Source organism: Chiloscyllium punctatum, chromosome 36 (genome assembly GCF_047496795.1).
Source record: "Chiloscyllium punctatum isolate Juve2018m chromosome 36, sChiPun1.3, whole genome shotgun sequence".
NCBI classification, from domain to species: domain Eukaryota; kingdom Metazoa; phylum Chordata; class Chondrichthyes; order Orectolobiformes; family Hemiscylliidae; genus Chiloscyllium; species Chiloscyllium punctatum.
Window position 1 is genome coordinate 47779856 of NC_092774.1, and position 22317 is coordinate 47802172.

The 22317-nt window shown below is 47.7% G+C and overlaps 1 protein-coding gene across 1 annotated transcript in view; it reads left to right on the plus strand.

The window, feature by feature from the left end:
- Positions 1-17911, plus strand: part of LOC140460080 (uncharacterized) — a 29903-nt gene extending 11992 nt beyond the window's left edge. The window contains exons 2-5 of the mRNA XM_072554482.1: positions 3314-3493; positions 5493-5577; positions 6424-8382; positions 17341-17911. Coding sequence (XP_072410583.1) covers positions 3314-3493; positions 5493-5577; positions 6424-7308 — 1150 coding nt within the window. The 3' untranslated portion in view covers positions 7309-8382; positions 17341-17911. The remainder of the gene's footprint in view (positions 1-3313; positions 3494-5492; positions 5578-6423; positions 8383-17340) is intronic.
- The last annotated feature ends 4406 nt before the right edge of the window (positions 17912-22317 follow it).

Sequence of the window (22317 nt, forward strand, 5' to 3'; positions counted from 1 at the left end):
CCAGTGAGATGCCTGACAGAGAGTATTACCCACCCACAACCCAGTGAGAGGCCCGACGGAGAGTATTACCCACCCACAACCCAGTGAGAGGCCCGACGGAGAACATTACAATGTCAGTAAGTTTAAATTTGTGAGGGGCTCCACCAATTTACAAAATGAAAGCAAAACAAAGAGCTGCGGATGCTGGAAATCTGAAACGAAACCAGAAATCGCTGGGAAAAACTCCGCAGCAGGTTCGGCTGCATCTGCAGGTAGACCGCCCATTCTGAGGACGTGTTACCGGGGACTCTGCTTTCTCTCCCCGCAGCTGCTGCTGGAGCTGCTGAATTTATAGAGTCATCAACTCTCATGCAGTATGGAGGCAGGCTTTTTGGCCTAAACTGGTCCATGTTCATCCATATTTCCCTTCACTTGGCCCATATCCTTCTAAACCTTTCCTTTCTGTGTATTTGTCCAAATGCCCTTTAAATATTGTTAATGTACCGGCCTCATCCAAATCTGCTGGCAGCTCATTCCATATGCGTACCACCCTCTGTGTAAAAAAAGTTGCCCCTCAGGTTCCCTTTTATTCTTTCCCCTCCAACGATCCCCTCTACTCCGCAATTCTCTCACCCTGAGAAAAGATACTGAGAGCATTCATCCGATCCACACCTCTCATGACCTTGTACTTTTCTAGAAGATTCCACCCCCTCCCCCCACCACCACCAGTCTCCTGCACTTGAAAGAAAATAGTCCGAGCTGTCTAATGTCTTCCTATCAAGTTAAAAACCACACAATACTGTGTCAGGTTTGAGCCCAACAGGTTTAGAACAAAGAAAGAAAATTCCAAAACAGGAACTGGCCCATCGTCCCTCCAAGCCTGCGCCGATCCAGATCCTCTGTCTAAACCTGTCCCCTATTTTCTAAGGATCTGTATCCCTCTGCTCCCTGCCCCTTCATGTATCTGTCTAGATTCATCTTAAATGATGCTATCGCTCCCTCCCCTACCATCCCCTACCCCTGCATTGCAGGCCCCCACCACTCTCAGCGTAAAGAACTTTCCACGTATATCTCCCTTAAACTTTTCCCCTCTCCCTTCGGACCCTCGACCCCTCGCAATTGAGTCACCCAGTCTGGGAAAAAGTTTCTTGCTGTTAGCGCGGATGAAATGATATCAGTCCGAGCCCAGAGTGCGGTTCAACCATCGGTCACGTTTCTTGATACGGTAACACCAGCGGAGAGCAACCGAGGTCCGAATCTCGGCTGTTCTGCTGTTCCCGCGCGCTGCTACACATTATATACCTTTCTTTGTCAGGATGTGAGGATTTTGAGTATGAATGGGATGATAGTTCCCCATCATCGCTGGAGTAGGTGCAAATGGTGGGTTTCCTGCTGTCCCAGGAGAGTTACAGTGTACATACAATAGGGTGCTCATTGGATGATGTAAACGGGTCTGGGTACTATCTGCTTGTCTCTCTCTGTGAGGGCTGGGGGCTAGCACCCTCCTTTGTTCCCTTGGGGTGCTGGTGTGTATTAGTCTGTTCATTCCTGTCTGGTGGATACCTGTCCTTTGTGTCAGGATGGTTCTGTATTGATGAATATGGGTGTGTTTCAGTCAGTCTCTTGATTTGATTAGGAGATTGGTTTCCATATTGATTAGCTCCGGAGTTTCGGGCTATGAGTCATGGTTAGTGTCTGGCCTAGTGTGGATTTGATCTGTCCTCTGGCTCCCATCTCCTGGTCACGTGCGTGGACCGGCAGCTGCTGAGTTCTGTGGGTTTAAGCTGCGGCTGCCGTTTAAAACACAAAATGAATTCCTATAGTTTAACCGATGTAGGCATAGTCCCGTGGCAAATGCGGGGCGGCTCTGATGCCCGCTTGCACTGCTATCCGCCCTCTCTACAGCTCTCATGATTTTGCAGGCCTCAATCGAGTCTCCCCTCGACCTCCTCCTTTCCAATGAAAATAATCCTAATCTACTCAACCCCTCCTCATAGTGACCATCCTCCATACCAGGCAACATCTTGGTGAACCTCATTTGCACCTTTTCCAAAGCATCCACCATCCTTTTGGTGACCAGAACTGTTAAGCAGAATTCCAAATATGGCCAAACCAAAGTCTTATGCAACCCTAACATGACCTGCCAACCCTTGTACTCAATTTTAATCTGGAAGTAGAAGCTTTTGGAGTTTTGCTTCTTTATCAGGCAACGAGTGGGGCAGGACCATAGGACACAGAGTTTATAGTAAAAGATGAAACTGTGATACAAATGATGCAAACAAATCTGGATTGTTAAGGCTTTAATCGCTTAGAATGGGTTGCAGGTTTCGATTCATTAACATGCAAATCCGAAAACTTCTTTCATTACACCTTCCGGACATAACTTCAGGTTTTATTTAAAAAGGGTGACACCTCAGCTCAGACAATGCATTAAAGGTGTAAGGTTAGAGTCTGCCTGTGTGCCAACTTGAAGTTATGATTATATGTGTGGGCAGCACGGTGGCTCAGTGGTTAGCACTGCTGCCTCACAGCGCCAAGGTCCCAGGTGTGATTCCAGCCTTGGGTAACTGCCTGTGTGGAGTTTGCACATTCTCCCCCCTGCCCCGTGTCTGTGTGGGTTTCCTCTGGATGCTCCGGTTTCCTCCCACAGGCTAAAGATGTGCAGGTCAGGAGAAACTTCTTCACCCAGCGAGTGGTGGGTGTGTGCAACGCTCTGCCCCAGAAGGCTGTGGAGGCCAGGTCTCTGGATACTTTCAAGAAAGAGTTGGATAGAGCTCTCAGGGATAGTGGAATCAAGGGTTGTGGAGACAAGGCAGGAACAGGATACCTGATCGAGGATGATCAGCCATGATCATAATGAATGGTGGTGCTGGCTCAAAGGGCAGAATGGCCTACTCCTGCACCTATTGTCTATTGAATTGGCCACCCTAACTTGCCCATAGTGTTACGTTGATTATCAGGGGTAAATATAGGGTAGGGGAAATAGGTCTGGGTTATTCTTCAGAGGGTTGGTGTGGACCTGTTGGGGCCAAATGGCCTGGTTCCAAATTGTAAGGATTCTAAACTCTTTCCAAAGTAGGAATTGATAAAATGTCACTTAGACTGCCTGCAGATTTTATGCTTGTTGCACAAAATAGAATACATCTGCAAATGCAAGTTCACCCCCATAGGCTTATGTGTGTGGAGGGAGGGAGGGAGACACTGTGTGCAAGTTTGACCTAGCAGAGGAGGTGCCTGTGGGAAGTCGTGCGCATGAGCGTTTTGAGTGGCTGGTGGAGGTCTGAGAGCGCGCACGCCTCGGGGCACAATGGGAGGTGGGTCCCCTGATTGACAGCCGTTGCGGACCAATAGAAAGAGCGGCGGCGGCCCGCCCTCCGACCAATCAGAGCCAGACCCGGGCGGGTCGCACGCGACGGCCCACCGGCGCCCGACTCGTCGCGCAGGCGCAGTTGCCGGTGGTGACCGTTGCTGGGGCCGCCCGTGGGAAGCCGTCGGGGATTGCGGACGATGAAAGGTGAGGAATATCACGACCTGCGGTGGACGAGGCAGTTTCCTGGAGGCTGGGAGGTGCTTCCGATCGGAAGGGCAGGATCGCGGTCCCGGTCCCGGTCTCGGTCTGCGGCCTGCGGCCTGCGGCCGACCAGGAGAAGGCCGCAGATCCGAAGCCGGGCAGTGCCCGGTGGTGACCGCCATCTTAATTGGGGGCAAAGTCTGGCAGGGCGCATGCGTAGCACTGTCCCCCTGGCCTGGAGAGGATGGGGTGGTGGCCGCCATTTTAATTGGGGGCAAGGTCGAGCAGGGCGCATGAGCATTGCATTCTCTCTCCACCAGCCCCCCCCCACACAATGAATATCAGCTTCTTTCCAATTTCTTTCCTAGATTTGCAGCCTTGCATTTCACAATTTGCTGTTTGGAGGATATTGAATGGGAATGATTTTGCAAGCAGCAAACAAAATGGTCGCCAGCCTGGGGCAGTGAAACGAGGATGGTTCACAGTTTGGGATTTGGGAGGAGAGAGAGAGAATCACTGTAATTCCAATCTGATTCATTGATTTGATTTCTTTTTAGGTATACAGCATGTAAAACTGGACTGGTCCCCTTTTGCCTACGATTGGCCCATACCCCTGGAAACCTTCCGTATCCATGTACCTCTTCAAATGTCTTTTGAGTGTTGCAGTTATAGCCATCCCTGCAACTTCCTCTGGCAGCTCACTTCATATATACACCAGCCTCTTCGTGAAAATGTTGCCCCTCAGGTCCGTTTTACATCTCACCGCTCTCTTTTGCCCTCCAGTTTTGGACACCCCCAACCCCGGGGAAGATACTTCGGCTGTTCATCTTACCCTGTGCCCCTTGTGGTTTTAAAAACGTCTGCAAGGTCATCTCCTCAACTATGCAAAAGTGAGGACTGCAGATGCTGGAAACCAGAGTTTAGATCAGTGTGGTGCTGGAAAAGCATAGCAGGTCAGGCAGCATCCGAGGAGCAGAAAAATTGACATTTCGGGCAAATGCCCTTCATCAAGAATAGAGGCAGGGAGCCTCCGGGGTGGAGAGAGATATGCGAGGGGGGGGGTGGTGGGCTGGGGAGAAGGTAGCAAAGAGTACAATAGGTGAATGTGGGTAGGGATGGAGGTGATAGGTCAGAGGGGAGAGTGGGGGAAGGTAGCAAAGAGTACAATAGGTGGATGGGGGTAGGGATGGAGGTGATAGGTCAGAGGGGAGAGTGGGGGAAGGTAGCAAAGAGTACAATAGGTGGATGGGGGTAGGGATGGAGGTGATAGGTCAGAGGGGAGGGTGGGGGAAGGTAGCAAAGAGTACAATAGGTGAATGGGGGTGGGGATAGAGGTGATACGTCAGAGAGGAGGGTGGAGTGGATACGTGGGAAGGGAGATTGACAGGTAGGACAGGCCATGAGGCTGGTGCTGAGCTGGAACGTTGGAACTGGGATAAGACGGAGGGAGGGGAAATGAGGAAACTGGTGAAGTCCACATTGATGCCGTGGGGTTGAAATGTTCCGAGGCAGAAAATGCGGCTATCTATCCTCCATAGAAAGAAGCACCAGCCTGTCCAGACTTTCCTTATGCCTCAGCCCTTCCACTTTGGTAACATTCTAGTAAATTGTGTTTGCATAGTTTTCAGTTTAATAACATCCTTGCTATAGCAGGGTATGCAGAATTGTGTGCATTCGTCCAAATGTGACCTCACCAATACCTTACACAACTGTAACATCCCAATTACTGCACTCAGTGCTTTGACTGATGAAGGCAAGTGAACCAAGTGCAGCCTTTACCATCCTGTCTACCTTGTGATGCCACTTTTAAATAACTGTCCTTGTACTCCTAGGTCTCTCTGTTCGACAAGACTCTATTATTAACTATGTATGTCCTGCCTTCGTTTGTCTTCCAAAATGCAACACGTTGCATTTATCTGAATTAATCTCCCATCTGTCCTGCCTTGGCCCTCGAGCTGAGTTAATTAAGATTCCTTGTAATCTTAAATAATCTTCTTCATAGTCCACTATATGATTTTGGTATCATTGGCAAACTTACTAACCGTGTCTCCGATACTCTCACCCAAATCATTTCGATAGATGACGATGTGGGTCCAGCATGGATTCTTGCGACTTGCCATTGGCCACAGGCTTCCAGCCTGAAAAACAAGCCTCTACCCACCACCCTCCTGTGTTTTACCATCTAGCCAATTTGTCTCTAATTGCCAGCTTTCCCTGGATGCCGTGTGATTTAACCGAACTAACCAGCCTACCATGTGGTACCCTGGCAAAGGCCTTGCTGAAGTCCTTGTAGACAGCGTTTGCCGCATCGCCCTCATCTATCTATCTTGGTCACTTCTTCAAATAAAAATTCAGTCCAATTTGTGAGACATGATTTCCCACTCGCAAAGAATGCTGACTGTCCTTACTCAGTCCTTTAGAGATTCTCAATCTGCAGAGAGGAGCTCAAGAACTGAAGCCATTGCAGAGGAGGGGCAGGGAGGTGAAACCCAGGAAAGAAGGAACGGGGTGGTAATGGATTTGGATTTCAGTCCAAGGAGGAAGGAGAGCCTGTGGGTTCTGGGATTTACAACTTTGCGCAAGAAGTGAAGGGGCAGTCTTCCATCGAAACACGAAGTGTGTGCTCTGAATTTCTATCTTGTCCTGACAATGATGATATTTGTAAACATAGTTTATCCTTTTACAGGCTTTGAGAAGGGAAGGATTGCGAGATGCACGGCTGGGACCAAACAGCACATCAGGATCTGAATATCATTGGCCTTTGAGCTTGGAGGGAGGAATGCTTGGCTGAAAGGGAAGATTTAAAACCTCAGTGTGAGTGGAAAAGCATGAAAACATACACACACCCCTGAGTGACAACTGTTCCAACAAACAGACTGTGGAAAGGATTTTAAAACTACTACACCCGGAAAATCATATTGCACTCTTGATAGTGGGGAAGAGATCATAAACGTGTTGCGTGTGAACAGAGCATCATGGTCAAACCGTTGACATGTGGGGACTGTGGCAAACGATTCGATTACCCATCGCAGCTGGAAATTCATCGACGCAGTCACACTGGGGAGAAACCATTTATCTGTTCGGTGTGTGGGAAGGAGTTCACCAAGACAACCTGCCTCATGTTACACCAGCGCATTCACACCGAGGAGAGGCCGTTCAGCTGCTCTCACTGTGAAAAGAGGTTCATTTCTTCGTCTGACCTCAATCAGCACCAGCGGGTTCACACCGGGGAGAGACCGTTCATTTGCTCCCAGTGTGGGAAGGGGTTCACAAAGTCATCCAACCTGGTGACTCACCAACGGATTCACTCTGAGGAGAAGCCATTCCACTGCACTTACTGCGGGAAGCGTTTCAAATATTTACACAGCCTCGAAGAACACCAAAGGGTTCACACCGGGGAGAGGCCATTCACATGCTCTGTGTGTGGGAAGGGCTTCACTCAGCCATCCAGTCTGGTGAGGCACCAGCGGGTTCACACCGGGGAGAGGCCGTTCAGCTGCTCCGTGTGCGGGAAAAGCTTCAGGCAGACGTCTGCCCTCATCACGCACCAGCGGGTTCACACCGGGGAGAAACCGTTCCCCTGCTCCGTGTGCGGGAAGGCCTTCACTGTCTCATCCACCCTCAAGGCACACCAGCAAACGCACTCTGCGGAGAAGCTCTTCGACTGCTGTCACTGTGCTAAGTCCTTCAGGTGTTCATCCGCCCTGCTCGCGCACCAGCGGGTTCACACCGGAGAGAGACCATTCATCTGCTCCGTGTGCGGGAAGGGATTCACTCGATCCTGCAGTCTGGTCACACACGAGCGACTCCATAAATGACGAGGGGGATTGGACTCTGCTGTCATTTATGTTGGCAAGCACATCCGGGCTTATTTGTCTGACAACTTTTGTATGTGCTGTGAGAGCAATCAGTACAACCCATTTGGAGTTTAATATTCTGGATACGTCACTGATATTTAAAGCAGTGCTTTCTCACCTTCCTTCACGTTAACTGAAGAATTCTCAATAGGAACTAATTTACAATAATATTGTGAACGTTTAGTTCAATCCTGAACGGATCTTCGGTGCAAAATCTCTGATTCGGTGTCTGAAAGATGCCACTCATTAACAACTCCCAATGAGAAAGTGCTGATTAATCCTTGCTGACCATTCTTACTGACCTGTGCACTCTTCAATGTGATACCTCAGTTTCACAGTTATCGAAAAGCAATTCTGTGAAATGGACACCTCGCAGTCCTGATGAAGGGCTTATGCCCGAAACGTCGACTCCCCTGCTCCTCGGATACCCGTCTGACCTGCCGTGCTTTTCCAGCGCCGCGCTCTCGACCTCAGAGTCTCCGTTCTGCAGCTTGCCATCAGCTTGAGTTGGGAAATCCCACCATTTTGAGATTGAAAAGGCTGCTTCCCAAGCAAGGTGGGGTTGCAGCCGGATTGCTGATGCAGAAAATGTCCCATCTACTGTTACGCCCTCCTCCACCTCTGTCGCGAGGTAGGATCCTTTTCGGAGCGTGTGCATGTCACAAAAATCATCCCGATATATTTTTTTTAAAAAAGCGATAGAGGAGATTGCAGCAAGGCATTTGTTCTTCAAAATTCCATTCCTCAGATTCATCTGCTCTTGTTGTGACCACGTGCGCTGTACAGTACGGCAGAATGAAGATTGGAATGAAACAGAGGTGTTTCTCAGCTCCCACACTGTTTGGTTTTTTGTTCCCCTTCTCCATTCTCCATCCCCTGAAGATATGAAAGGAGTTTATCTAAGACAGCAAAGTTGACCATCCGTCCAGACTGCAAACCAAGTTAACAACATAGCACGTCCTTGTACAGAGAATACGTTGACACGGAAGATATTACACATTTGTAGATGGGATTGGTTCTGATGCACGGTGCATGGTGAGTTGTCAGAACGGTTGTTAAAGGCTCTCGTGTCTGGTTGGGTTGGTTGCTGACGGAGTTGTGTCTGATTGGATGGAAAATCAAGAGTTGGGGTAAAGTGCTTCAGCAGCAGTGATGGGTCCACCATGGTCCAGGCTACATTGGGTCATGGTGCCCACCATGCAATCATCACAGGCAATCACAGTACCACGTTCGAGAACTCTGGAGAATAAGGGCGGCACGGTGACTCAGTGGTTGGCACTGCTGCCTCACAGCACCAGGGACCCGGGTTCGATTCCAGCCTCGGGCGACTGTCCGTGTGGAGTTTGCACGTTCTCCTCGTCCATGCCGACCAGATGTCTTAATGGAGTTCCATTTGCCAGCACTTGGCCCATATCCCTCCTAAACCCTCTGTATTCATGTGCCCATCCAGATGCCTTTTAAATGTTGTTATTCTGCCAGCCTCCACCAATTCCACTGGTCGCCCATTTCATCCACGCACCACTGTCTGGCAGTTGTACGTCCCTTTTACATTTTTCCCCCCTCACCTAAACAAATACCTTCTAGGACATTCCAGGTCAGTACAGGCCATTCGGCCCTCGATGTTGTGCCGCCCTCTGGAACCAATCCGAAGCCCATCTATCCTACACTATTCCATTTTCATCCATATGTTTATCCCATGACCATTTAAATGCCCTTCGAGTTGGAAAGTCTACTCCTGTTGCAGGTAGGGTGTTTCCCACCTCTACTACTCGCTGAGTAAAGAACCTACCTCTGGCCTATATCTATCACCCCTCAATTTAAAAGAGGAGAAAGGCTCTCCCTGTCCACCCTGTCTAACCCTCTGATTATCTTATATGTCTCAATTAAGTCACCTCTCAACCTTCCCTCGAACGAAAACAGCCTCAAGTCCTCAGCCATTCCTCACAAGACATTCCCTCCATACCAAGCCTTTCTCTCTAGTTCTGGACCTTTCCCCCCCCTCCCCCGACCGTGTCTATGTAGAACATAGAAGAATAAAGTGCAAAACAGGCCATTTGGCCCTCGATGTTGCACCGACTTGTGAACTAATCTAAGCCCATCCCCCTACACGATCTCATCATCATCCATCTGCTTATCCAAGGACTGTTTAAATGCTCTTAATGTAACTGAGTTAACTACATTGGCAGGCAGGGCATTCCACACCCTTAACACTCTCTGAGTAAAGAACCTGCCTCTGCCATCTGTCTTAAATCTATCACTCCTCAATTTGTAGTTATCCCCCCTCGTACACGCTGACGTCATCATTCTAGGAAAAAGACTGTCACTGTCTACCCTTTCTAATCCTGTGATCATCTTGTATATTTCTATTAAATCTCTTCTTAGCCTTCTTCTTTCCCATGAGAACAGATCCAAGTCCCTCAGCCTTTCCTCATAAGACCTTCCCTCCAGACCAGGCAACATCCTGGTAAATCTCCTCTGCACCTTTTCCAATGCTGCCACATCCTTCCTGTAATGGGGTGACCAGAACTGTACACAATATTCCAAGTGTGGCCGCACCAGCGTTTTGTATAGTTGCAGCATGACATACTACTCCGGAACTCAATCCCTCCACCAATAAAACTCAAGACACCATAAGCCTTCTGAACAGCACTATCAACCTGGTGGCAACTTCCAGGGATCTATGTACACGGACACCAAGATCACTCTGCATATCCACACTACCAAGAATCTTTCCATCAACCCAGTACTCTTCCTTCCTGTTATTCTTCCCAAAGTGCATCACCTCACATTTATCTGCATTGAACTCTATTTGCCACCTCTCCACTCAATTCTGCAGTTTATTCAAGTCCCCCTGCAACTTGTAACATTCTTCCGCACTGTCCACTACTCCGCCGACTTTAGTGTCGTCTGCAAACTTACTAACCCATCCACCTATGCCTGCGTCTAAATCATTTATAAAAATGACAAACAGCAATGGTCCCAAAACAGATCCTTGTGGAACATCACTAGTAACCGGACTCCAGGCTGAATGTTTTCCATCAACCAACATTCGCTGCCTTCTTACAGAAAGCCAGTTTCTAATCCAAACTGCTAAATCCCCCTCAGTCCCATGCCTCTGCATTTTCTCCAAAAGCCTACCACGTGGAACCTTATCAAAGGCTTTCCTGAAGTCTGTGTGTACCACGTCAACTGGCCGTACTCTCTCCATGCCCCTCATGATTTTATAAACCTCTATAAGATCACCCCTTAGCCTCCGACATGCCAGGGAAAACAGCCTGAGCCTATTCAGCTTCTCCCTACAGCTCTCCCTATAGCTCCAACCCTAGCAACGTCCTTGTAAATTGTCGTGAGAGAGGAAATGCAGTGGATGAATTGTCAGTAGGTATTTGATAAGGTGCTGGACAGCAAGCTCGTTGATAAAATCAACCTCGTGATATTAAAAAGAGTGGGGCAGTGTGGATAGAAAGTTGAGGAAACGATGAGAAATGGAGAGTGGTGGTTTTTGAATGTTCTTCAAACCAGAAGGATGCAATCAGCGCTGTCAACAGGGTCAATGGTGGGTTTACTGCTCTTCCCAACATAGAGAAATAATCTTGGCAACAGGATCTGGACCAGATGGGCCAATGGGCTGAGAAGTGGCAGATGGAGTTTAATTCAGATAAATGCGAGGTGCTGCATTTTGGGAAAGCAAACCTTAGCAGGATTTATACACTTAATGGTAAGGTCCTAGGGAGTGTTGCTGAACAAAGAGACCTTGGAGTGCAGGTTCATAGCTCCTTGAAAGTGGAGTCGCAGGTAGATAGGATAGTGAAGAGGGCGTTTGGTATGCTTTCCTGTATTGGTCAGAGTATTGAGTACAGGAGTTGGGAGGTCATGTTGCGGCTGTACAGGACATTGGTTAGACCACTGTTGGAATATTGCGTGCAGTTCTGGTCTCCTTCCTACCGGAAAGATGTTGTGAAACTTGAAAGGGTTCAGAAAAGATTTACAAGGATGTTGCCAGGGTTGGAGAATCTGAGCTACAGGGAGAAGCTGAACAGGCTGGGGTTGTTTTCCCTGGACTGTCGGAGGCTGAGGGGTGACCTTATAGAGGTTTACAAAATTATGAGGGGCATGGATAGAGTAAATAGGCAAAGTCTTTTCCCTGGGGTCGGGGAGTCCAGAACTAGAGGGCATAGGTTTAGGGTGAGAGGGGAAAGATATAAAAGAGACCTAGAGGGCAACTTTTTCACACAGAGGATGGTATGTGTATGGAATGAGCTGCCAGAGGATGTGGTGGAGGCTGGTACAATTGGTGGACTTAAGAGGCATTTGGATGTTTTTATGAATAGGAAAGGTTTGGAGGGATATGGGCCGGGTGCTGGCAGGTGGGACTACATTGGGTTGGGATATCTGGTTGGCATGGACGGGTTGGACCGAAGGGTCTGTTTCCATGCTGTACATCTCTATGACTCTGTGGGTGAAAGATTCCAAATCACCAGGGAATGCCACCACAGGGCAAGTCAGGATCACTGACAAAATGGTGCTTTGTTGACAAATAAGTCAAAAGCATTGCATTCCAGAGGTGAGGTGAGAGTGATTTGCTCTTACTGGCTACATCTAATCAAGTGTGGTACCAAGGAGCCCAAGTAAGACTGGAATTGGCGGGAACTGAGGAGAACTATCTGCAGGTCATACTGGCACACAGAGTTGGTTGTGGTTATTGAATTGAACTCATTGTCACGAGTACCAAGGCACAGTGAAAAGCTTTGTCTTGCGAGCAATACTGGCAGATCACAGAGTTAAGGAGCATAGATAAGTAAATAATAGGGAAACAGCAGCAAAAACAAAAACACAGGTACAGGTGAGTGTTAAGAGTTTGTGAGTCCATTCAGCATTCTAACAACAGTAAGGTAGAAACTGTTTTGATATAGGCTGGTCTGTGTGGTCAGGCTTCTGTACCTTCTCCCTGATGGTAGAGGTTGTATAAAAACATTGCCAGGGTGGGATGGATCTTTGAGAATGCTGGCGGCCTTTCCTTGACAGCGGGCCTGGCAGATGGATTCTATCGATGGGAGGTTGGCCTTTGTGATTGTCCGGGCCGAGTTCACCACACTCTCTGTAACCGTCTCCGATTTTGAATGGTGGATTTGCCATACCAGGTAGTGATACATCCAGACAACGCTCTCGATGGCCCACCTATAAAAATTATTGGAGATCAGACTCCTCAGCTACAGGACATCTCTGCAGAAATTCCTCAGGGGAGTGTCCTCGGCCAGACCATTTTCAGCAGCTTTATCAATGACCTTCCCTCTATCATAAAGTCAGAAAGTAGGGATGTTCGCTAATGATTGGTGCCGAACATTGTGCATTCGGCTCTTCTCAGATACTGAACCAGTCCGTGTTCAACTGCAACAAGATCGGGACAATACTCAGGCTTAGGTTAACAAGTGGCAAATGACTTGTACCATAGTCAGGCAATGACTGTCTCCAATAAGAGACATTTTATTCGCTACTCCTTAACATTCAAAGGTGTTACTGTCACGATCAACATCCTGGGGATACCTTTGACCAGAGAGTCACCTGGACTCGCCACAAAAGTAGTGGCTGCAAGAGCAGGTCAGAGGCTAGGAATGCTACAGTAACTAACTCGCCTCCTGATTCTCCAAAGCCATTCCGCATCTACAAGGCCCAAGTCGGGAACGTGTCAGAATACGCCTCGCTTGCCTGGATGGGTGCAGCTCCAACATCACCCGTGAAGCTTGGCATCATCCAGGACAAAGTAGCCTGCTTGGCACCGCACCCCACAAGCGCCCACTCCCGCCACCCTCAATGCTGAGTCACAGCAATGCTTGCCATCTACAAAGTGCACTCCATCAAAGTCCCTCGGAACAGCATCTCCAAACCCGTGACCCCTTCCGTCGAAAAGGACAAAGGCAGCAGCTACATGGGAGCACACCAACTACAGGTCCCCCCCCCCCCCCCCCCCCCCCAACTCACCATCCTGATGTGGATACTGATCGCAGTTCCTTCAGCATCACTGGGGCAAATTCCTGGACTTCCCTCTCTCAGGACATTATGGGTCAATCCCCGACACGTGAACTGCAGCGGTTCACAAAGGCAGCTCACCACCACCCCCATTCTCAAGGGCAAGGGGGGGCGGTGCGGGGACAGGCAATAAATTCTGGCTGGCCAGCGATGCCTACATCCTGGGAGTTCAGAAAAGAGTTCATGGGCTGTGACCATCGAGTGAAGAGGGTGTGAGTGAATCATTCCGACACCAAGTAAAACTGACCCAGTAAATAGAGTCAGAGAGATGTACAGTAAAGAAACAGACCCTTCGGTCCAACCCATCCATGCCGACCAGATATCCCAACCCAATCTAGTCCCACCTGCCAGCACCCGGCCCATATCCCTCCAAACCCTTCCTCTTCATGTACCCATCCAAATGCCTCTTTAAATGTAATTGTACCAGCCTCCACCACTTCCTCTGGCAGCTCATTCCATACCCGTGCCATCCTCTGTGTGAAAAAGTTGCCTCTTAGATCTCTTTTATCTCTTTCCCCTAAACCTATACCCTCTAGTTCAGGACTCCTCGGCCCCAGGGAGAAGACTTTGCCTATTTACCCTATCCATGCCCCTCATAGTTTTGTAAACCCTTTGAACCGATCATCAACTCCTTTTGTGATCAATTTTGACCGCTGCCATTCCTCCAACATGTCAATCATTCCACTGGACTCTGGATGATTGGAGGGGCTGCGGAAATTTAGTTCCACACCACAAGAAGACAGTGCTATTGTGTTTCATCTGTCTTAAGCTGACCATTATGCGCCCTTATTTCACGGGGCTTGGACGATCACAGCAAGGAAGTTGTATTCCAACTGCACAAGGTACTGGTGAGACTATACCTGGAGTACCGAGAGAGTTTTTGATGGCCTTGTTTTAGGAAGATATTTTATTTTGTTGGAGAAAGTTCAGAGACGGTTCACCAGGATGATCCCTGGTCTGCAAGAATTGTCTAATGAGCAAAGGTTCAACAGGTTGGGACTCTACTCAATGGGGGTTTGGAAAAATGCGAGATGATTTCGTAGAAGCACATAGGATTCTTAAGGGGCTTGATAGGGTATATGCGAAGGGGATGTTTCCCCTCTGGGGAGAGTCATGACCAGGGGGCATAGACTCAGAATTAACGTGTTCTGAGGAAAATCACCAGCCTCAGAGTCAGAGTCGGGGTTCAACGACAGAGTTTATTGTACAAGCAAATACAGGAGTTCCGGGGAGAGAGAGAGACACCAACAGCACAGTGGTCCGCTGCGAGTCTTCTCTCAACCCCGAGCACATGTCAAGACATTTTTATACATTATGTCATAAAAGGTCAGTGATGAGGTTATTGTCTTTGCGACATGGTTTGTTTATAGTAAACATTGCAGAATCGTTAATCGTTTCAGCGCAGTCATTGTCAGTTCCAGCGCAGCCTTTGTTAATTTCAGCACGGTCGTTGTCAGTTTCAGCGCAGACATTGTCAGTTTCAGTGTCTGCATGGAAGTCCATTGCTGTCGTAATGGGCGCTAATTGCTCTTCCTCTGAAGGAGGATTACTGCAGCTCTGACTGTTATCACTCTGTATTGAGTCTGTATTAAGCTGTTAGCATTTCTATCAAAGGTGTTGGCTGGACCCTGACACTTCATGAGTATTCCCTCCCTCATCCACCTTAAACTAATCAACTAGGTTGTGAGTGCATTGTACTGGCATTCTCGTGGCCCCAGGCTGTGTCTGTGTTTCCGCTGTTGACTCTCTCTCCATATTGTGGTCAGGCGGCCATCTTGTGTGTCAAGTGGCCAACTGATGGCTCAGCGGCCATCTTGTGTGTCTGTGTGCCGAGCATCACCCTGCCCAGTGCCATCTGTCACTTCAAAGGGGTGCCGATTTAAGACTGAGATGAAGAGGAGTTCCTTATCTCAGAGGGTTATGTGTCTTTGAAATTCCTTGCTGTGGTAGATGCTTGATCAGCAGAGGAATGGAGGATTATGGGTAAAAGAGGGGCAGGAAGGTGGTCGTGAGGAGTGATCCTCTTGAAGGGCGGAGCGGTCTCGAGGGGCCAAATGTCCCACCCCTCCTCCTCTTGTGGTCATGTGATGTCCTCACAGCAAATGAATTTAACTCTCCAGACACACTGTGAGCTGCATGAACCGGTGAACTCTTTCTGATTAGTATGCTAGGCACTGGATCTTCCCACAGGCGTGTGGACTGTCTGAAGAAGTAACTGACCGGAAAACCCTTTCCCTTCTCTTCCCGCAGCAGATTTTGATTGTTCCGATTCTGCCGGCAGGGTTGTGGAGCTCATTGGATCAATGTTTCTAGGGTAGATGTTTCTACCCAGTTTCTCCCCTCCTGTTGTTAGAATGCTGAATGGACTCTCAAACTCTTAACACTCACCTGTACCTGTGTTTTTGTTTTTGCTGCTGTTTACCTATTATTTCCTAACAATGCTACTTAATTCTGTGATCTGCCTGTGTTGCTCACAAGACAAAGCTTTTCACTGTGCCTCGGTACACGTGACAATAAATCCAATTTAATTCAATGTGCTGGATTGGTTGATTTCCATCTGTGCTGTATCATTTCTTCAAAATGTTCTCTTTCCGTGATAGAGAAGGGAAACAGCAAAGGTGGAATCAGTAGCTTCGGGGAGGAATGTGCAAGGAGACAGTGGGAAAAGCTTTACAGTTCTTGGGAATCGCACAGGAGAACAGTGGTTCAAATCATATTCAAAATTGGTACACAGCACAGTAGAATCATAGAGATGTACAGCACGGAAACAGACCCTTCGGTCCGACCCGGCCATGCCAGGTATCCCAACCCAATCTAGTCCAGCACCTTGCTCATATCCCTCCAAACCCTTCCTATTCATATAACCATCCAAATGCCTCTTAAATGTTGCAATTGTACCAGCCTCCACCACTTCCTCTGGCAGCTCATTCCATACACGCACAACTCTCTGTGAAAAGGTTGCTCTGTAGGTCTCTTTTAAACCTTTCCCCTCTCACCCTAAACCTCTGCCCTCTAGTTCTGCACTCCCCCACCCAAGGAAGATTTTGTTGACCTTATCCATGGTGGCACAGTGGTTAGCACTGCTGCCTCTCAGCACCACGGTCCCAGGTTCAATTCCAGCCTCGGGGCGACTGTCTGGGTGGAGTTTGGACATTATCATCGTGTCTGTGTGGGTTTTCTCCGGGTGCTCCGGTTTCTTCCCACAGTCCAAAGATGTGCAGGTCAGGGTGGATTGGCCAGGCTAAATTGCCCCATAGTGTGAGGTGGATTAGTCGGGGGCGGGGGGTGGTGGTTTGCTGTTCGGTGGGTCAGTGTGGACTTGCTGGGCTGAAGGGCCTGTTTCCACACTGTAGGGAATCTAATCTAATCGTGCTCCTCATGTCTTTTATCAAGTCGTACATAAGGGTTGAACTTTTTATTTTAAACTTATGCCAGTTTAAAAAGTTTTTTTTTCTGTTGGGATGATTTGAAAGCAGTGGCAGGCGCGTGGCATTGATAGCGAGAGCTGATAACACTCTCTCCAGTCTTGCCGATGTTTCACTGAGTGGATGCTTTGCTCATCCAGCACTCTATATCAGACACGTCAGGATGGTGTTCACTTGTATCTGTTGCCCTGCATCTTGTACGTGGTGGAGTTTGAGGATTTTGCTAATTGTTTCAAGGTTTAGGTTGAGTTCCAGATGTTCAGGTCCCTCTGCGTCACCCACATCTCTCTCGCTTTCCTTCCACGGTCCTCAGAATCTTGTGTGGGCCCAAAGTGAACGGCAGGTTCCCTTCTTTGAAGGACAACGGGAAGAAGTTGGGTTTTCATTTGCCAGCCTGGCAGCTTCTGTGGTCACTTTATCCGGATGGGGACCCCACAAATGACCAGATTCTTTCCGCTCAATTTCGCAACTTGATGTTTGCGTTTTTCTGTGGGTCCTCTCTCACTCCCCTTTTCTCATGTTTTCAATTTCAACTTCACAGGCTATCAGAAGTGGAGGTTTTACAAAGAGGAAACCGAAACCCAATCGTTGGAGAGTTGCTCAATTTCTTATAAGCCGAGTGTCTTGGAATGAAGGAACACCGTTTACAGTGTGGAGGAACGATGCATGGTTTTCTGTCAGCGGTGAGGTTTCGGCCGGTTATCTGGCCTGCTGTCACCCTGGAGAGAAAACGCGGAAGTGTGCAGATTGTGAGGAGTAGTTCCGATCCCTAGTGGACCTGGCAATACCTTGACACGTTCAGAGTGGGGAGAGGCTGTCCACCTGCATTTGTGTGGAAAGGGATTCACTCAGTTCTCCCAACTGTTGGCTTAACAGCGAGTTCACACTGAGGAGCGATCATGGTTAAATTCAGCGTGTGTTAACACTGGGAGAGGCTGTATGTCTAACCGGAGGGTGGCAAGGGATTCACTATGTTATTGTCTCACCTGTTGAGGCATCAGCGAGTGACTCTAGCACGCATCAATGTTCATTTTGTTCTTTTTTTACTGATGTGAAGAAATTCCAGTCCACTTTTAGGTGCTATTATTTTGAATAAAAGTCAAATCGATCAATTTGGTGTCAAAGGAAGTGTGAAATCATATATTGAGTTTATCAAAAGTTAGTTCCTTTTGAAGTGCTCTTCCTCTCTGCTTCCTCTGTCATCACCTCAGAGAACACGTGTGAGGTGCCCATAGAACTTCTGCCTGTCGGCAAGGGTGGCCATGGCTGACGAGGGAAGTTAAGAAACATATAAAGTTAAAAGAGAAAAAGTATAACAGAGCAAAGATAAGTGGGAAAACGGAGGACTGGGAAGCTTTTAAAGAACAACAGAGGATTACTAAGAACGAAATACGCAGAGAAAAATGAGGTACGAAGGTAAACTGCCAAAAAATGTAAAGGAGGATAGTAAAAGCTTTTTTAGGTATGTGAAAGGCAAAAAAAAGGGTTAAGACTAAAATTGGGCCCTTGAAGACAGAAACAGGGGAATATATTACGGTGAACAAAGAAATGGCAGAAGAATTGAATGGGTACTTCAGATCAGTGTACACTGGGGAAGACACAAGCAATCTCCCAGAGGTAACAGTGGCTGAAGGACCTGAACTGAAGGGAATTTATATTTGCCAGGAATTGGTGTTGGAGAGACTGTTAGGTCTGAAGGTTGATAAGTCCCCAGGGCCAAATGGTCTAGGTCCCAGGGTATTGAAGGAGGTGGCTCGAGAAATCGTGGATGAGCTGGTGCTTATTTTCCAGAGTTCGATAGATTCGGGATCAGTTCCTGTGGATTGGAGGGTGGCTCATTTTGTCCCACTTTTTAAGAAAGGTGGGAGAGAGAAAGCAGGAAATTATAGACCTCAGTGGTGGGAAAGATGCTGGAGTCAGTTATAAAGGATGGAATTACGGCACTAGATAGTAGTAACAGGATAGGACAGAGTCAGCATGGATTTATGAAGGGGAAATCATGCTAGACTAATCTTCTGGAATTTTTTGAGGATGTAACTTTGAAGATGGACGAGGGAGATCCAGTAGATGTAGTGTAACTGGACTTTCAGAAAACCTTTGATAAAGTCCCACATAGGAGGTTAGTGAGCAAATCTAGGGCACATGGTATTGGGGGCAAAGTACTGACTTGGATTGAAAGTTGGTTGGCTGATAGGAAACGAAGAATAGTGATAAATGGCTCCCTTTCGGAATGGCAGGCAGTGACCAGTGAGGTACCGCAGGGATCAGTGTTGGGACCGCAGCTTTTTACAATATATATTAATGATATAGAAGATGATATTAATAATAACATAGGCAAATTTGCTAATGATACTAAGCTGAGTGGCAGGGTGAAATGTAAGGAGTATATTAGGAGATTACAGGGTGACCTGGACAGGTTAGGTGAGTGGTCAGATGCATGGCAGATGCAGTTTAATGTGGATAAATGTCTGGTTATCCACTTTGGTGGCAAGAACAGGAAGGCAGATTACTACCTTGATGGAGTCAACTTAGGTAAAGGGGCAGTACAAAGAGATCTGGGTGTTCTTGTACACCAGTCAATGAAGGCAAGCATGCAGGTACAGCAGGTAGTGAAGAAAGCTAATAGCATGCTGGCCTTCATAATAAGAGGGATTGAGTATAGAATATTGTGTGCAGTTCTGGTCTCCAAATTTGAGGAAAGACATTCTGGCTATTGAGGGAGTGCAGCGTAGGTTCACGAGGTCAATTCCTGGAATGGCGGGACTATCTTACGCTGAAAGATTGGAGCGACTGGGCTTGTATACCCTTGAGTTTAGAAGACTGAGAGGGGATCTGATTGAGACGTATAAGATTATTAAAGGATTGGACACTCTGGAGGCAGGAAACATGTTTCCGCTGATGGGTGAGTCCCGAACCAGAGGACTCAGCTTAAAAATAAGGGGTGGGCCATTTAGGACAGAGATGAAGAGAAACTTCTTCACCCAGAGAGCGGTGGGTGTGTGGAATGCTCTGCCCCAGAAGGCAGTGGAGGCCCAGACTCTGGATTCGTTTAACAAAGAGTTGGATAGAGCTCTCAAGGATAGTGGAATCAAGGGTTATGGAGACAAGGCAGGAACAGGATACTGATTGAGGATGATCAGCCATGATCATATTGAATGGTGATGCAGGCTCAAAGGGCAGAATGGCCTACTCCTGCACCCATTGTCTATTGTCACTAATACGGAGGCAATCTGATCAAATGCCTCTGCTGCTTCTCTCCCTTCCTGTTAGACTTGTTCCACAACAAAGTTGCGTTCATCTGTCACCCCCCCCCAGTGCTTGCACATTACTCGTACCAACCGCTGGCATTATCTCAAAGTGGGGACTCCTACCGGAACCAGACTGTATTAAATTTAAGAGGGATGTAAGTCTGTATGAATAAATGACAGGAGTGCGAGGAGGTTCTGAACATAAATCAGGAATTTTGTGGTAAAGTTTATTTAGGAAATTTGACTTGCAATGTTTGAATGTTGCAAAGGCTTCTGGGAGTAGAAACCAGAACTGGATTATTTGAAATCTTTGAGGCTAAACTGAAAGACCCGATAAATGAGAGTAAAAGCAAGATTTTGTAAAAGTTATATGCTGTATGCAATTACTCCGCATATCGAATTGAAATGAGGGAATCCTGAACTTAAAGTACTAGTGCTAGAATTATCTAAAATTCAGCTAAAAATGAAAAAGAAATTAACAAGAAATGGACAAGGATCAGGAAAGGAACAAAGAATTGGAAATACAGCTGGAAATTGAGAGAGAATAATAAAAACTGGGAAATTGAATTTTAAAAACACAAACTGGAAAGAGCTAAGAAATTAGACAACATGACTTTGTCAGAGTAAAACTCAAAAGTCAAGAATGAAAGAGAAGGCAGAGGGTCAGTCTAATTCCGAAGGCAGATTCGATTGGACGAGAAATTTATGCTTGGTACCAAAATTAAGAGTTCAAAGATATTTAATTTTTAAAAAGTAGCAGGGTTGCCAAATTGGTTAAAAAAATGAATAACTTCATGCTTCACCTGTCATGAATTTGTCTTAACGTAACTTGTTTAAACTGCACCAAAGACATATTATGTCCTCCTTGTCACTAGTTTTGAGTCATTCACTAATTTGAAAATATTACATTGGTTTCCTTCACCTAAGCTGTTGGCATATTGTGAACAGCTGGGGCCCAAGCAGCATTGCGATACTTGAAACTGCCTTCCATTCTGAAGAAGACCTATTTATTCCTATTTGAAAAAAAAACACCCGAAAGAACTGCGGGTGCTGTAAATCAGAAGCATAAACAGAAATGTCTGGAAAAGCTCAGGCAGCATCTATGGAGAGAAATCAGACTTAACGTTTCAGGGCGGGAGACCCTTCCTCAGAACTCCAGCTCTCAGTGAACAAGTTGAACGCAGGTTAAGGGGCCAGCGGGAGCGGTCCAGGTGGAGGGAGAGTGTTGGAGGTGGATGAAGGGGTCCATGGGATGGGAGAGGATTCTTGTCCAAAGAAATGGGCACGGAGGCGAAGGCAACAGAAGAAGCCTTCAACATAATGTCACGCCTGAAATTCATTAAGGTGGGGACATGGAGGGATAAAACCTTTGCTGAGTGTAGAATGTTTACCGTCAGAGAGTGGGAGGTCAGAAGGGATGGTGAATAATACAGGAGATGGAGTTGGGGGAGGGGGTGGAGTCAAAAGCAAGGGGGGGGAGGTAGGAATGATCTGGAAGGCTGTGAATATCTCGAAGTTGTTGTATCCCCTGTGCCTCGAGGCTTGAAAGCTCTGAGGAAGGGTCACTCGACCCGAGACGTTAACTCTTGAGCTGGAAGATTGGAACTGGGGTAATGTGGAGGGAGGGGAAATGAGGAAACTGGTGAAATCCACATTGATGCCCTGGGGTTGAGGTGTTCCGAGGCGGAAGATGAGGCGTTCTTCCTCCAGGTGTCGGGTGGTGAGGGAGCGGTGGTGAAGGAGGCCCAGGACCTCTGCCTCGGAACAGTTCAACCCCAGGGCATCAATGTGGATTTCACCAGTTTCCTCATGACCCCTCTCTCCACCTTACCCCAGTTCCAAACCTCCAGCTCAGCACTGGTCCCCATGACCTGTCCTACCTGCTTATCTTCCTTTCCACCAATCCACTCCACCCTCCTCCCTGACCTATCACCTCCATCCCCATCTCCACTCACCTATTGTACTCTTTACTACTTTCTCCCCACCCCCACCCCCCTCTCATTTATCTCTCCACCTTGCAGGCTCTCTGCCTTTATTCCTGATGAAGGGCTTTTGCCTGAAATGTCGATTTCCCTGCTCCTCGGATGCTGCCTGAACAGCTGTGCTTTTCCAGCACCACTCTGATCTAGAAGATAATTTTCTAATGATATGCATTCTCCACTTCTGCCAATCTTTTCGGCTCCAGCTCCATAATAACGAAGACTCACTGCGGGAAACGCTTTAACATTTCCAGGGAGCTGGGGCGCCATCAATGCATTTACAATGACAAG